Source organism: Nerophis ophidion, linkage group LG06 (assembly GCF_033978795.1).
Source record: "Nerophis ophidion isolate RoL-2023_Sa linkage group LG06, RoL_Noph_v1.0, whole genome shotgun sequence".
In the NCBI taxonomy this organism is placed as follows: domain Eukaryota; kingdom Metazoa; phylum Chordata; class Actinopteri; order Syngnathiformes; family Syngnathidae; genus Nerophis; species Nerophis ophidion.
Window position 1 is genome coordinate 8,038,945 of NC_084616.1, and position 14,141 is coordinate 8,053,085.

The following is a 14,141-nucleotide window of genomic DNA, read 5'->3' on the forward strand; positions in this document are numbered from 1 at the left end:
AAAATAAAGCTAGTAGTCACTGGGAAAAAAAGTCAATATCTTGGTGCTCATACAGAGGACAACCTGCAACAAAAGTATCAATTCGATACCAATTGATATTATTGCCATTTAGTGCGAGACCCACCTGTCTAGTCAAGAGATCAGTCAGTTCTTACCTGCCTTTTTTACTCTTTATCAGTTTTTTATATTTTAGTGATATTGATGTTTCTCTTGTGTATGAAAATGACACAAAAATATCTTCTATGAACTCATTCCTGTTACTCAAATGAGTCCTCATGGCCACAGAAACACATTTTGACCAGTTCAATACGTAGGTTTATTTTTGGGAGGGTTACAATGACAAAAGATGACAAACTCCAGTCTCCAATTGACATCTAAACTCATGGACGCGCTAAGTGGAATGAAGACCCTTCAAGTATTTCGACCAGCAGGCTAGTTTAATGTCCAGTTGGTCTTCTCACGGAAGACTTTTCCATCCCACTGGCGGTCCCAGCTCAGCTTGACGTTTTGTTTCGTGGCGTTCCGCTGCAGACGCTCCTCCAGCTGACAAAAACACAACAGCAACGTTGGAACTGGTGGGCCACGTTATTCACGAGGTAACGCTCTGGAAAGTATCCACAGCACTTAACCCTTTAAGATGTGAGTACTGTACACGTACGTGTACCTGCTTTAGGATGTGAGTACTGTACACGTACATGTACCCGCTTTAAGATGCGAGTATAATTACCTCTTACATACACTACTGAAAGGCTCTCACATAAAAAACTGAAATGTTGTTCTCTCACACACACTACTGAAACACTCTTATACATGTGCCTGCTGTAAGATGTGAGTACTGTAGACGTACGTGTACCTGCTTTAGGATGTGAGTACTGTAGACGTACATGTACCCGCTTTAAGATGTGAGTACTGTAGACGTACATGTACCCGCTTTAAGATGTGAGTACTGTACACGTACATGTACCCGCTTTAAGATGCGAGTATAATTACCTCTTACATACACTACTGAAAGGCTCTCACATAAACAACTGAAATGTTGTTCTCTCACACACACTACTGAAACACTCTTATACATGTGCCTGCTGTAAGATGTGAGTACTGTAGACGTACGTGTACCTGCTTTAGGATGTGAGTACTGTACACGTACATGTACCCGCTTTAAGATGTGAGTACTGTAGACGTACATGTACCCGCTTTAAGATGCGAGTATAATTACCTCTTACATACACTACTGAACGGCTCTCACATAAACAACTGAAATGTTGTTCTCTCACACACACTACTGAAACACTCTTACACATGTGCCTGCTGTAAGATGTGAGTACTGTAGACGTACATGTACCCGCTTTAAGATGCGAGTATAATTACCTCTTACATACACTACTGAAAGGCTCTCACATAAACAACTGAAATGTTGTTCTCTCACACACACTACTGAAACACTCTTATACATGTGCCTGCTGTAAGATGTGAGTACTGTAGACGTACATGTACCTGCTTTAAGATGTGAGTACTGTACACGTACATGTACCCGCTTTAAGATGCGAGTATAATTACCTCTTACATACACTACTGAAAGGCTCTCACATAAACAACTGAAATGTTGTTCTCTCACACACACTACTGAAACACTCTTATACATGTACCTGCTGTAAGATGTGAGTACTGTAGACGTACGTGTACCTGCTTTAGGATGTGAGTACTGTACACGTACATGTACCCGCTTTAAGATGTGAGTACTGTAGACGTACATGTACCCGCTTTAAGATGTGAGTACTGTACACGTACATGTAACCGCTTTAAGATGCGAGTATAATTTCCTCTTACATACACTACTGAAAGGCTCTCACATAAACAACTGAAATGTTGTTCTCTCACACACACTACTGAAACACTCTTATACATGTGCCTGCTGTAAGATGTGAGTACTGTAGACGTACGTGTACCTGCTTTAAGGTGTAAGTACTGTACACGTACATGTACCCGCTTTAAGATGCGAGTATAATTACCTCTTACATACACTACTGAAAGGCTCTCACATAAAAAAATGAAATGTTGTTCTCTCACACACACTACTGAAACACTCTTACACATGTGCCTGCTGCAAGATGTGAGTACTGTAGACGTACGTGTACCTGCTTTAGGATGTGAGTACTGTACACGTACATGTACCCGCTTTAAGATGCGAGTATAATTACCTCTTACATACACTACTGAAAGGCTCTCACATAAACAACTGAAATGTTGTTCTCTCACACACACTACTGAAACACTCTTATACATGTGCCTGCTGTAAGATGTGAGTACTGTAGACGTACATGTACCTGCTTTAAGATGTGAGTACTGTACACGTACATGTACCCGCTTTAAGATGCGAGTATAATTACCTCTTACAATCACTACTGAAAGGCTCTCACATAAACAACTGAAATGTTGTTCTCTCACACACACTACTGAAACACTCTTATACATGTGCCTGCTGTAAGATGTGAGTACTGTAGACGTACGTGTACCTGCTTTAAGATGTGAGTACTGTAGACGTACGTGTACCTGCTTTAGGATGTGAGTACTGTACACGTACATGTACCCGCTTTAAGATGCGAGTATAATTACCTCTTACATACACTACTGAAAGGCTCTCACATAAAAAACTGAAATGTTGTTCTCTCACACACACTACTGAAACACTCTTATACATGTGCCTGCTGTAAGATGTGAGTACTGTAGACGTACATGTACCTGCTTTAAGGTGTGAGTACTGCACACGTACATGTACCCGCTTTAAGATGCGAGTATAATTACCTCTTACATACACTACTGAAAGGCTCTCACATAAAAAACTGAAATGTTGTTCTCTCACACACACTACTGAAACACTCTTATACATGTGCCTGCTGTAAGATGTGAGTACTGTAGACGTATGTGTACCTGCTTTAAGGTGTGAGTACTGTACACGTACATGTACCCGCTTTAAGATGCGAGTATAATTACCTCTTACATACACTACTGAAAGGCTCTCACATAAAAAACTGAAATGTTGTTCTCTCACAGACACTACTGAAACACTCTTACACATGTGCCTGCTGTAAGATGTGAGTACTGTAGACGTACGTGTACCTGCTTTAGGATGTGAGTACTGTACACGTACATGTACCCGCTTTAAGATGCGAGTATAACTACCTCTTACATACACTACTGAAAGGCTCTCACATAAAAAACTGAAATGTTGTTCTCTCACACACACTACTGAAACACTCTTATACATGTGCCTGCTGTAAGATGTGAGTACTGTAGACGTACGTGTACCTGCTTTAGGATGCTCTCCATCACTGCAGCATCACTGAGGTCCACTGAGGAGTTCTTCCACACCACTCTCACCCGAACCAGTTGTGATAACGTCAGCTCAACGTCTGGTCAGAAAAAATATAAAAATGTCAACTCAGTAGTTCTGAATCCTTCAAATCCCTTAGATTCCCAGCAAGGAGCTTTCTTTTCCAAGGTTCATGCATGAGGCGATCGATCAAAATAGCGATAGCGTCGATATCGAGGGTGGTATCGGTATCGGAGACTTTCGCAAATATTCAGTGAAGCGTTTCTGGGTGTTGTTGATAAATGGCTTTGACTTTTTTGTTCGCTCATAAACACATTATGATCGTCGTTTCAGCACTGCGCAGTAGGGGACATCGTAACCCCCCGCGTCTGAACACACCTCACTTATAAAAGGTGCATGAACACAAGAAAGTTGTGTTGGCATTAGTGAAAAGTCCGAAAGTTACTTTCACTGCAAACGTTGCTATTTATTGAAACATTGTTGTCAGCAATCTGATGCAGAGGTGGGGCAATAATCCGGCAGGCTTTTATTTTGAAGAGTTCACTTTTCACCTCATGAGTGAAAAGGTCTCACAAAATAGGAACAAACTGAAAATCACTCCAAAAAATGGAGGAAATACAAATATCTATGTCTAACTACATTAGCAAAAAATATAACTATGACATTTAAATAAAAAAAAAAGCTCCAAATGGAGGGAAAAACTATGGGGCTGTAAAGCTTCTACACTGATTCTTATCCAGAGAAATAATGAACAAAAGGTCACTTAAAAATGAGGAAAAGAGGAGACAGTAAAGGTAAACTGAAGTCACCACTGCGACTTGAAAACTTTACAAAAAAAAAATTCCCTTTGCTTAAGAGGAGAAAAGGAAAACTCAAAACACCAACTTGGAAATTCAGGAGTTGGATAACAAGAGGAGACAAAACTTGGGTATGAGGCTGGAGATGCACGAGAAATTCTGGCACAGAAGAAAGGGAGGCGTGGGCTTATAAGACACATGGGGGGGGCTAATGGGGAACAGGTGGAAACAATCAGGGATGACGTAAGACTGGTGACACGTAAGGAAGGGCGAGCGACCTGAAACGAGAGGAGAGTTATTTTTCAAACTAAAACATGAAATTGACGAGACACAAAAAAAAAACAAGACAAGACAGCCCTCACCGCCGGGGGAGGCCCTATTGTGTGACTATGAAATGCCAACAAATATGTTTCACAATGTGTAAGTAGCACTCTAACTCTAGGTTTCCCTTTAAAAACACTCAGTAAAGGTTTGGGAACTGAGGACACACATTTTTGAAGTGGAATTCTTTCCCATTCTTGTTTGATGTAAAGCTTAAGTTGTTCAACAGTCTCCCGCCTCATATTTTAGCCTTCACACATTTTCAATGGGAGACAGGTCTGGACTACAGGCAGGCCAGTCTAGTACCCGCACCCTTTTACTATGAAGCCACGCTGTTATAACACATGGTTTGGCATCGACTTGCTGATATAAGCAGGGGCGTCCATTATAACAACATATGTTGCTCCAAAAGCTGTATGTACCTTTCAGCATTAATGGTGCCTTCACAGATGTGTAAGTTAGCCATGCCTTGGCCACTAATACACCCCCATACCATCACACATGCTGCCTACAACACTTTCACCCTAGACCAATCACTAATACACCCCCATACCATCACACATGCTGCCTACAACACTTTCACCCTAGAACAATCACTAATACACCCCCATACCATCACACATGCTGCCTAAAACACTTTCACCCAAGAACAATCACTAATACACCCCCATACCATCACACATGCTGCCTACAACACTTTCACCCTAGACCAATCACTAATACACCCCCATACCATCACACATGCTGCCTAGAACACTTTCACCCTAGAACAATCACTAATACACCCCCATACCATCACACATGCTGCCTACAACACTTTCACCCTAGAACAATCACTAATACACCCCCATACCATCACACATGCTGCCTACAACACTTTCACCCTAGAACAATCACGAATACACCCCCATACCATCACACATGCTGCCTAGAACACTTTCACCCTAGAACAATCACTAATACACCCCCATACCATCACACATGCTGCCTACAACACTTTCACCCTAGACCAATCACTAATGCACCCACATACCATCACACATGCTGCCTACAACACTTTCACCCTAGAACAATCACTAATACACCCCCATACCATCACACATGCTGCCTACAACACTTTCACCCTAGACCAATCACTAATGCACCCACATACCATCACACATGCTGCCTACAACACTTTCACCCTAGACCAATCACTAATGCACCCACATACCATCACACATGCTGCCTACAACACTTTCACCCTAGAACAATCACTAATACACCCCCATACCATCACACATGCTGCCTAGGACACTTTCCCCCTAGAACAATCACTAATACACCCCCATACCATCACACATGCTGCCTAGAACACTTTCACCCTAGAACAATCACTAATACACCCCCATACCATCACACATGCTGCCTACAACACTTTCACCCTAGACCAATCACTAATACACCCCCATACCATCACACATGCTGCCTACAACACTTTCACCCTAGAACAATCACTAATACACCCCCATACCATCACACATGCTGCCTAAAACACTTTCACCCAAGAACAATCACTAATACACCCCCATACCATCACACATGCTGCCTACAACACTTTCACCCTAGACCAATCACTAATACACCCCCATACCATCACACATGCTGCCTAGAACACTTTCACCCTAGAACAATCACTAATACACCCCCATACCATCACACATGCTGCCTACAACACTTTCACCCTAGAACAATCACTAATACACCCCCATACCATCACACATGCTGCCTACAACACTTTCACCCTAGAACAATCACGAATACACCCCCATACCATCACACATGCTGCCTAGAACACTTTCACCCTAGAACAATCACTAATACACCCCCATACCATCACACATGCTGCCTACAACACTTTCACCCTAGACCAATCACTAATGCACCCACATACCATCACACATGCTGCCTACAACACTTTCACCCTAGAACAATCACTAATACACCCCCATACCATCACACATGCTGCCTACAACACTTTCACCCTAGACCAATCACTAATGCACCCACATACCATCACACATGCTGCCTACAACACTTTCACCCTAGAACAATCACTAATACACCCCCATACCATCACACATGCTGCCTAGGACACTTTCCCCCTAGAACAATCACTAATACACCCCCATACCATCACACATGCTGCCTAGAACACTTTCACCCTAGAACAATCACTAATACACCCCCATACCATCACACATGCTGCCTACAACACTTTCACCCTAGAACAATCACCAATACACCCCCATACCATCACACATGCTGCCTACAACACTTTCACCCTAGAACAATCACTAATACACCCCCATACCATCACACATGCCGCCTAGAACACTTTCACCCTAGAACAGTCCCCATGGTTCTTTTCCTCTTTGGTCCCGAGGACACGACGACTACAGTTTCCTAAAACAATTTGAAACGTGGACTCGTCAGACCACGGAACACTTTTCCACTTTGCATCAGTCCATCTTAGGCTCAGGCCCAGCGAATCGTTTCTGGGTGTTGTTGATAAATGGCTTTGGCTTTGCATAGCAGAGTTTTAACTTGCACTTACAGATGTAGAGACCAACTGTAGTTACTGACAGTGGTTTTCTGAAGTGTTCCTGAGCCCATGTGGTGATATCCTTTACACACTGATGTGGCTTTTTGATGCAGTAGCGCCCGAGGGAACCTAGGTGCGTAATATCATGGCTTACGTGCAGTGATTTCTCCAGATTCTTTGAACCTTTTGATGATGGTGAGATCCCTAAATTCCTCGTTGAGAAATGTTGTTCTTCAACAATTTGCTCAGGCAAAGTGGTGACCCTCGCCCCGTCCTTGCATGTGAACGAGTGAGCATTTCACGGAAGCCGCTTTCATAGCCAATCATGGCACCCACCTGTTCCCAATTAGCCTGTTCACCTGTGCCATGTTCCAAATAAGCCTTTGATGAGCACTCCTCAACCTTCTCAGTCGTTTTTGCCACTTGTGCCAGCTTTTTTGAGACACGTGGCAGGCATCAAATTCCGAGTATTTGCAAAAAAATAAGAACGTTTCTCAGTCTATTCAATTGAATATAAGTTGAAAAGGATTTGTTGTATTTTCTTTTTATTTAGCATTTACACAACCTGACAACTTCACTGCTCTTGGGTCTGCCAGAGAATAAGAAGATGTAGCAGGAGGGATTGTGAGTGACCCTCCTCAAAGAAGAAGCATTTATTTTGTTAATGGCATCGCTTACCTTCATAGCAAATAAATGCATGTTTGGAATCGCAGTTCCAGTCCTTCCATTGCACCGCGTCCTTAAGATCCACCACCAGGCAGGACCTGTTCCCGCTGCCGGTTAGTCCCGTTACCCGGGAAAGGCCGATCCAAGCGTTCTTTCCGGAAGGAAGTATCGCCTTGATGCGTTCGTTTACCTCGCTGCTGGTCACCTCAGCCAAGTCCAGGTACTTCTTCTTGCAGTCTGCTCGGGCCTGAGTCCAGGTCTGAGGCTTTTCGAGCAAGAAATGCGCTCCTGTGATGGAATGGTTACCACGGTACATTAAAATAAAAAAAACACTCCCCTTTGGCATAAACACACATTAGACCAGAAATGTAAAACCGTTAGCATTTTAGTTGGTAAACTCTCAAACTGAGGCTGTGTGCACACTCAAGCATGTGCACTATGCACACTTTGCACTTTGTGTATTCTCCAGGCGAGAGAGCGGTATATAAGCCACACCCACTAAATAAAAAAATACCCGGACTATAATCCGCGGGTATATAGGTTGTGAAATGAATTATTCACACAGAAATATTTTGTTTACATACCTTAATTGTTTCCTAACAATGTCCGTGACAGGCCAGTAAAACGGCTGATCGAACAAAACAGAAGTCATGGTCACGGACCCAAGAGCTGCACAAGTTAGCTCTCCAATCAGCTAAACAGACCCACGGTGACGTCTTGGTGAGTTTACAGAGGAATTTGCGACACTCGATAAAATACAAAAAGAATAAGGTAATAATGCTAACACGGATACTCGTAAACGTGTTAGTTAGCATATTAGCCCGAGCAAAAAAACGCTAGCTTCATTACATTACGATAGCGATTACACATATGCATGAGAACACGCCCGCAGACATCACACATGGGACGGTTTGGTATTAAGAATTGTTTTAGTTCTATTGGAAAACTTGCAAACGTTGCTCGGAGTGATAAATGAAGAACGATTTTGAGTAGAAATGCCACGAACCACTCGAAGGCGGAACGGAGCTTTTACTTTCAGTTGAAATCTCAGTCTAAACATAGCTCAGGTTGGTAGAGCGGCCGTGCCAGCAACTTGAGGGTTCAAAGTGACAGGGCAGTAAAACGGCTGATCGAACAAAACAGAAGTCATGGTCACGGACCCAAGAGCTGCACAAGTTAGCTCTCCAATCAGCTAAACAGACCCACGGTGACGTCTTGGTGAGTTTACTGAGGAATTTGCGACACTCGATAAAATACAAAAAGAATAAGGTAATAATGCTAACACAGACACTCGTAAACGTGTTAGTTAGCATATTAGCCCGAGCTAAAAAACGCTAGCTTCATTACATTACGATAGCGATTACACATATGCATGAGAACACGCCCGCAGACATCACACATGGGACGGTTTAGTGTTACGAATTGTTTTAGTTCTATTGGAAAACTTGCAAACGTTGCTCGGAGTGATAAATGAAGAATGATTTTGAGTAGAAATGCCACGAACCACTCGAAGACGGAACGGAGCTTTTACTTTCAGTTGAAATCTCAGTCTAAACATAGCTCAGGTCGGTAGAGCGGCCATGCCAGCAACTTGAGTGTTCAAAGTGACAGGCCGGTAAAACGGCTGATCGAACAAAACAGAAGTCATGGTCACGGACCCAAGAGCTGCTCTCCAATCAGCCAAACAGACCCACGGTGACGTCTTGGTGAGTTTACTGAGGAATTTGCGACAGCACCTCTCCCGAAAAACTCCTGGGAAAAATTTTCTGCAGAAAATCTCCCGAAATTCAGGCGGAGCTGGAGGCCACGCCCCCTCCAGCTCCATGCGGGCCTGAGTGAGGACAGCTTTCCTACAATACAAACAGCATACCTGCCCAATGACGTTATAACTGTAGAATGATCGAGGGCGAGTTCTTGGTTTCTTATGTGGGTTTATTGTGAGGCAGTTTCATTAACGTCCTCCCAGCGCGGTAACAACACACAACAACAGCAGTCACGTTTTCGTCTACCGTAAAGCAGTTCGTCTGCCGTAAACTGCAATGTTGTGACACTCTTAAACAGGACAATACTGCCATCTACTGTACATGCATATGGTTAGAAAAATAGTGACAGAGAATAGAACAAGGATGGACGATTCAACCCTTAACTCAACAAGGAGTAGAAGAGTGTTATGTGTGTGTATATGTGTAAATAAATGAACATTGAAATTCAAGTATTTCTTTTATTTTTTATATATGTATATATATATATATATCATACAATACATATATATATGTATATATATATAGCTAGAATTCACTGAAAGTCAAGTATTTCTTATATATATATATATATACTCTCACACTATTATGTTAGATCCACTATGGACTGGACTCTCACTATTATGTTAGATCCACTATGGACTGGACTCTCACTATTATGTTAGATCCACTATGGACTGGACTCTCACTATTATGTTAGATCCACTATGGACTGGACTCTCACTATTATGTTAGATCCACTATGGACTGGACTCTCACTATTATGTTAGATCCACTATGGACTGGACTCTCACTATTATGTTGGATCCACTATGGACTGGACTCTCACACTATTATGTTAGATCCACTATGAACTAGACTCTCACTATTATGTTAGATCCACTATGGAGTGGACTCTCACTATGATGTTAGATCCACTATGGACTGGACTCACACTATTATGTTAGATCCACTATGGACTGGACTCTCACACTATTATGTTAGATCCACTATGGACTAGACTCTCAATATTATGTTAGATCCACTATGGACTGGACTCTCACTATTATGTTAGATCCACTATGGACTGGACTCTCACTATTATGTTAGATCCACTATGGACTGGACTCTCACACTATTATGTTAGATCCACTATGGACTAGACTCTCACTATTATGTTAGATCCACTATGGACTGGACTCTCACTATTATGTTAGATCCACTATGGACTGGACTCTCACTATTATGTTAGATCCACTATGGACTGGACTCTCACTATTATGTTGGATCCACTATGGACTGGACTCTCACTATTATGTTAGATCCACTATGGACTGGACTCTCACTATTATGTTAGATCCACCATGGACTGGACTCTCACTATTATGTTAGAACCACTATGGACTGGACTCTCACTATTATGTTAGAACCACTATGGACTGGACTCTCACACTATGAACTAGATCCACTCCACCACGTCCATTGCACCTGTTATCCCATTTGGTTGAGTTTTTCCTTGGCCTGATTTGGGATCTGAGCCCAGGATGTGGTTGTGGCTTGTGCAGCCCTTTAAGGGCTATATAAGTAAACTTTGATTGATTGATTGATATATATATATATATATATATATATATATATGAAATACCTGACCCTTACCTTAGATGTCTGTGAGTGTATATTCTATTACAGGGTTCCCCAAACTACAGCTCGCGGGCCAATTATAGCTAATATTTACCCAAAAAATAACAAAGTTTTCCAGTGTGAACATGAAATATCTTGTCTTTGCAGTCTATTCAATTGAATATAAGTTGAAAAGGATTTGTAAATCATTGTATTCTCTTTTTATTTACCATTTTATTTAACCTTTTAACTGTTTTTTTTTTACTATAATGACTTCATTGTCGCGTTGGAAACGCATCATGGGAGTCACCCCAAGATGCACGAGGACCAGACAGGCAGGAATAGCAGGTAAGAGCGCGGTTTAATATAAAAATGATAAAATAACACTGCTACAAAAGGCAAAATAAAGCGCGTGCCTACGCATGGGAAGCTAACGCTAAACTTAGCATGCAGTCCAAAAGTCCAAAAAGAGCACGCACGGAAGCTAAGGAGCTACTTAGCAAAGGGACAAAGTTTTAGGAAATGCCAACGTGACCGTTGCTTACCGCAAAACAAACAAACCGGACGGAACTGAGGTCGAAGGCAGGCTTAAATACTAAAGCAATAATCAAAGCACAGGTGCGCGTCAGAAACAAAAGCATGGTGGAACAAATCAGAAGCCATGGAGACAAAATAAATAAGGAAGTGCAAAAACTAAGAACAGGAAGAGTCCAAAATGATCGAACAAACATAAAAGGACTCAAAAAGGTTGGGGAACAATGATATAAATAATCCAGATCACACTCAAAATGGAATGACTTCCTCCTTGTTCGGGCGTTTCTTGCAATCCGCCTGCACGTAAATGAGCGATTTATAGGGGAATGAGAGAAACCGAGTCATACACTGTCTTTGTCTCTGCGGGTGGAGGCGGGTCAAGTAGCATACACACAAGACCTTGAAGCTTGTCACATAAACATAAGGTATCGGTGACTTCTTCCTTATCCCATTTCGGATAATAGGGCTGAAAAGTGTGACCTGGAGACGCATTGCATTGTGGGTCTTGCTAGCCTGAATCCCCTTTTTACCTGGCTGAATACAAGACTCTGTACTACGTCACTTTACAACCTTCATCAAATATTGTCATAACTCTTGGGATGACACATGGACTTACAGCTTCTGTCAGGGTCCGAAGAGGTCCGTATGGACACTTTACCAAATTGAGGAGGGTGGCAGAAACCTTGCCACACAAAAAACTCCAAGTCACTCCCTCTTTGCCGCTTCGTTAAAAAGACGGAAGTTGATGCGAACGCCTGCGTGCCGCCAGAAAACTAAAAGAAGAAGAACGCCTACGTGCAATTACTGCTATCGTGGCAAAAGTTGCAAAAGTGAAGTGAATTATATTTATATAGCGCTTTTCTCTAGTGACTCAAAGCGCTTTACATAGTGAAACCCAGGGGTCACCAAGCTTTTTGAAAGCAAGAGCTACTTCTTGGGGACTGATTCATGCCAAGGGCTACCAGTTTGATACACACTTCAATAAATTGCCAGAAATAGCCAATTTGCTCAATTGACCTTTAACTCTGTAATTATTCATAATAATGATATTTATCTTTGTGGAAACACAGTGGGAGAGTGGCCGTGCGCAACCCGAGGGTCACTGGTTCAAATCCCACCTAGAACCAACCTCGTCACGTCCGTTGTGTCCTGAGCAAGACACTTCACCCTTGCTCCTGATGGGTGCTGGTTGGCGCCTTGCATGGCAGCTCCCTCCATCAGTGTGTGAATGTGGAAGTAGTGTCAAAGCGCTTTGAGTACCTTGAAGGTAGAAAAGCGCTATACAAGTACAACCCATTTATCATTTTATTTAAAAAACCAAAACCATGTATGATCTGGGCGATGGATCATAATATTCATTGCATTTACCTCCGCCTGGCGTTTTATTGCACTGTTTTTGTCCTTGTTTCAATAGTCCTTGTTCATATGTTTGTTTGTAAATGTCGAACTCTACAAAAACAGGTGTGTATGTATATTTAAAAAAAAGCCCAACTCACCTGTGCGGCCCACGCAGACAGCATGACGAGGACTTTTGCAGTCCCAGTCATTCCAGTGGCCATTGTTGTACATCTCCACACAATCTTCCTTGCTCATCCAGTTGTTGGGTTCCCCCGGCGACCAACCCTGGAAGTCCCTGCTCTTGTGGAGACGTCGCCCCGACCCGGACCACGTCCAGTCCAGCCTGTCGCCGTGACGCCCGATCCAGGCGTGCTGCTGAGGAAGCCAGGCGGAAGCGGTGACCACGTGGCCCCAAAAACACGGCGGCCGTTGCCTGTTTTCACCTGATCTCCGACGGGCATCTGGCAGGGGTCCATGCAGGCCATGATGGCCTTGACGTGCTCCTCGCCGTCCACGCTGGCGAGGTCCTGATGCAGCGCCCTGCAGTGAAGCTGGGCCTCCTTCCAGCTCTTGGGCTCGTAGACAAAATGGAAGAAGCGGCGCTGAGTAGCCGACGACACGGCACATACGCCTGCAAGCATCACGGTCAGACTTGTACCTGTGACGTGTTCCTGAGACTTACCTGAGGCGGCCATGATGGCCAGAAGAACTTTCTCCATCGCCGTCGTCTGACTTAGTCGTCACGCCGCTCCGACTCAAAGCTTATCTGCCTCCTTTGTTTGCATGCAAACTACTGATAGGAATCTTCTGGACTTCCTCTTTCCACCTCAACCATGACAGACTTTCTTTTGTACGCTCAGGAGAGTGTCCGCAAAACACTTTCTCATCTCAAACAGCAGGACAGGAAAATGACACATCAAGCGTGTCAAGTAACACAATCATAACTTTTTGTTTTATAACAACATCATTGGCTAAATGGTAGCGATGTCACCCTCATCCGAACAGAAGGGCGACACGGCAGTGCGGCGGGATCAGAAGAGACGTCGAAGACGCCTTAGCGGACAAAAAGTTGCTTTATGACAAGTGAGTGTCATTATACAGGACTGCAGTTCCTGGAGGAGGTCAAGTCAAAATTATGAAAAAGTTCAAAAGTACCAATGATTGTCACACACACACACACACACACACACACACACACACACACACACACA

General features: G+C 43.1%; 1 protein-coding gene across 3 annotated transcripts in view; it reads right to left on the reverse strand.

Moving 5' to 3' along the window:
* Positions 1–304: 304 nt before the first annotated feature.
* The window catches only part of LOC133553874 (macrophage mannose receptor 1-like), a 14,557-nt gene continuing 720 nt past the window's right edge, over positions 305–14,141 (reverse strand). Inside the window, exons 1-6 of one of the 3 annotated variants that reach the window (XM_061902217.1) lie at positions 13,613–14,141; positions 13,374–13,561; positions 13,089–13,305; positions 7,712–7,987; positions 3,307–3,410; positions 305–543 (exon numbers count right to left, since the gene is read on the reverse strand). The exon at positions 13,613–14,141 is cut by the window's right edge and continues 720 nt beyond it. In XM_061902217.1, coding sequence (XP_061758201.1) covers positions 433–543; positions 3,307–3,410; positions 7,712–7,987; positions 13,089–13,305; positions 13,374–13,561; positions 13,613–13,649 — 933 coding nt within the window. In that variant the 5' untranslated portion in view covers positions 13,650–14,141 and the 3' untranslated portion in view covers positions 305–432. Of the gene's footprint in view, positions 544–3,306; positions 3,411–7,711; positions 7,988–13,088; positions 13,306–13,373 lie in introns of all 3 variants that reach the window. The other 2 variants (XM_061902216.1, XM_061902215.1) reach the window with 2 other exon arrangements.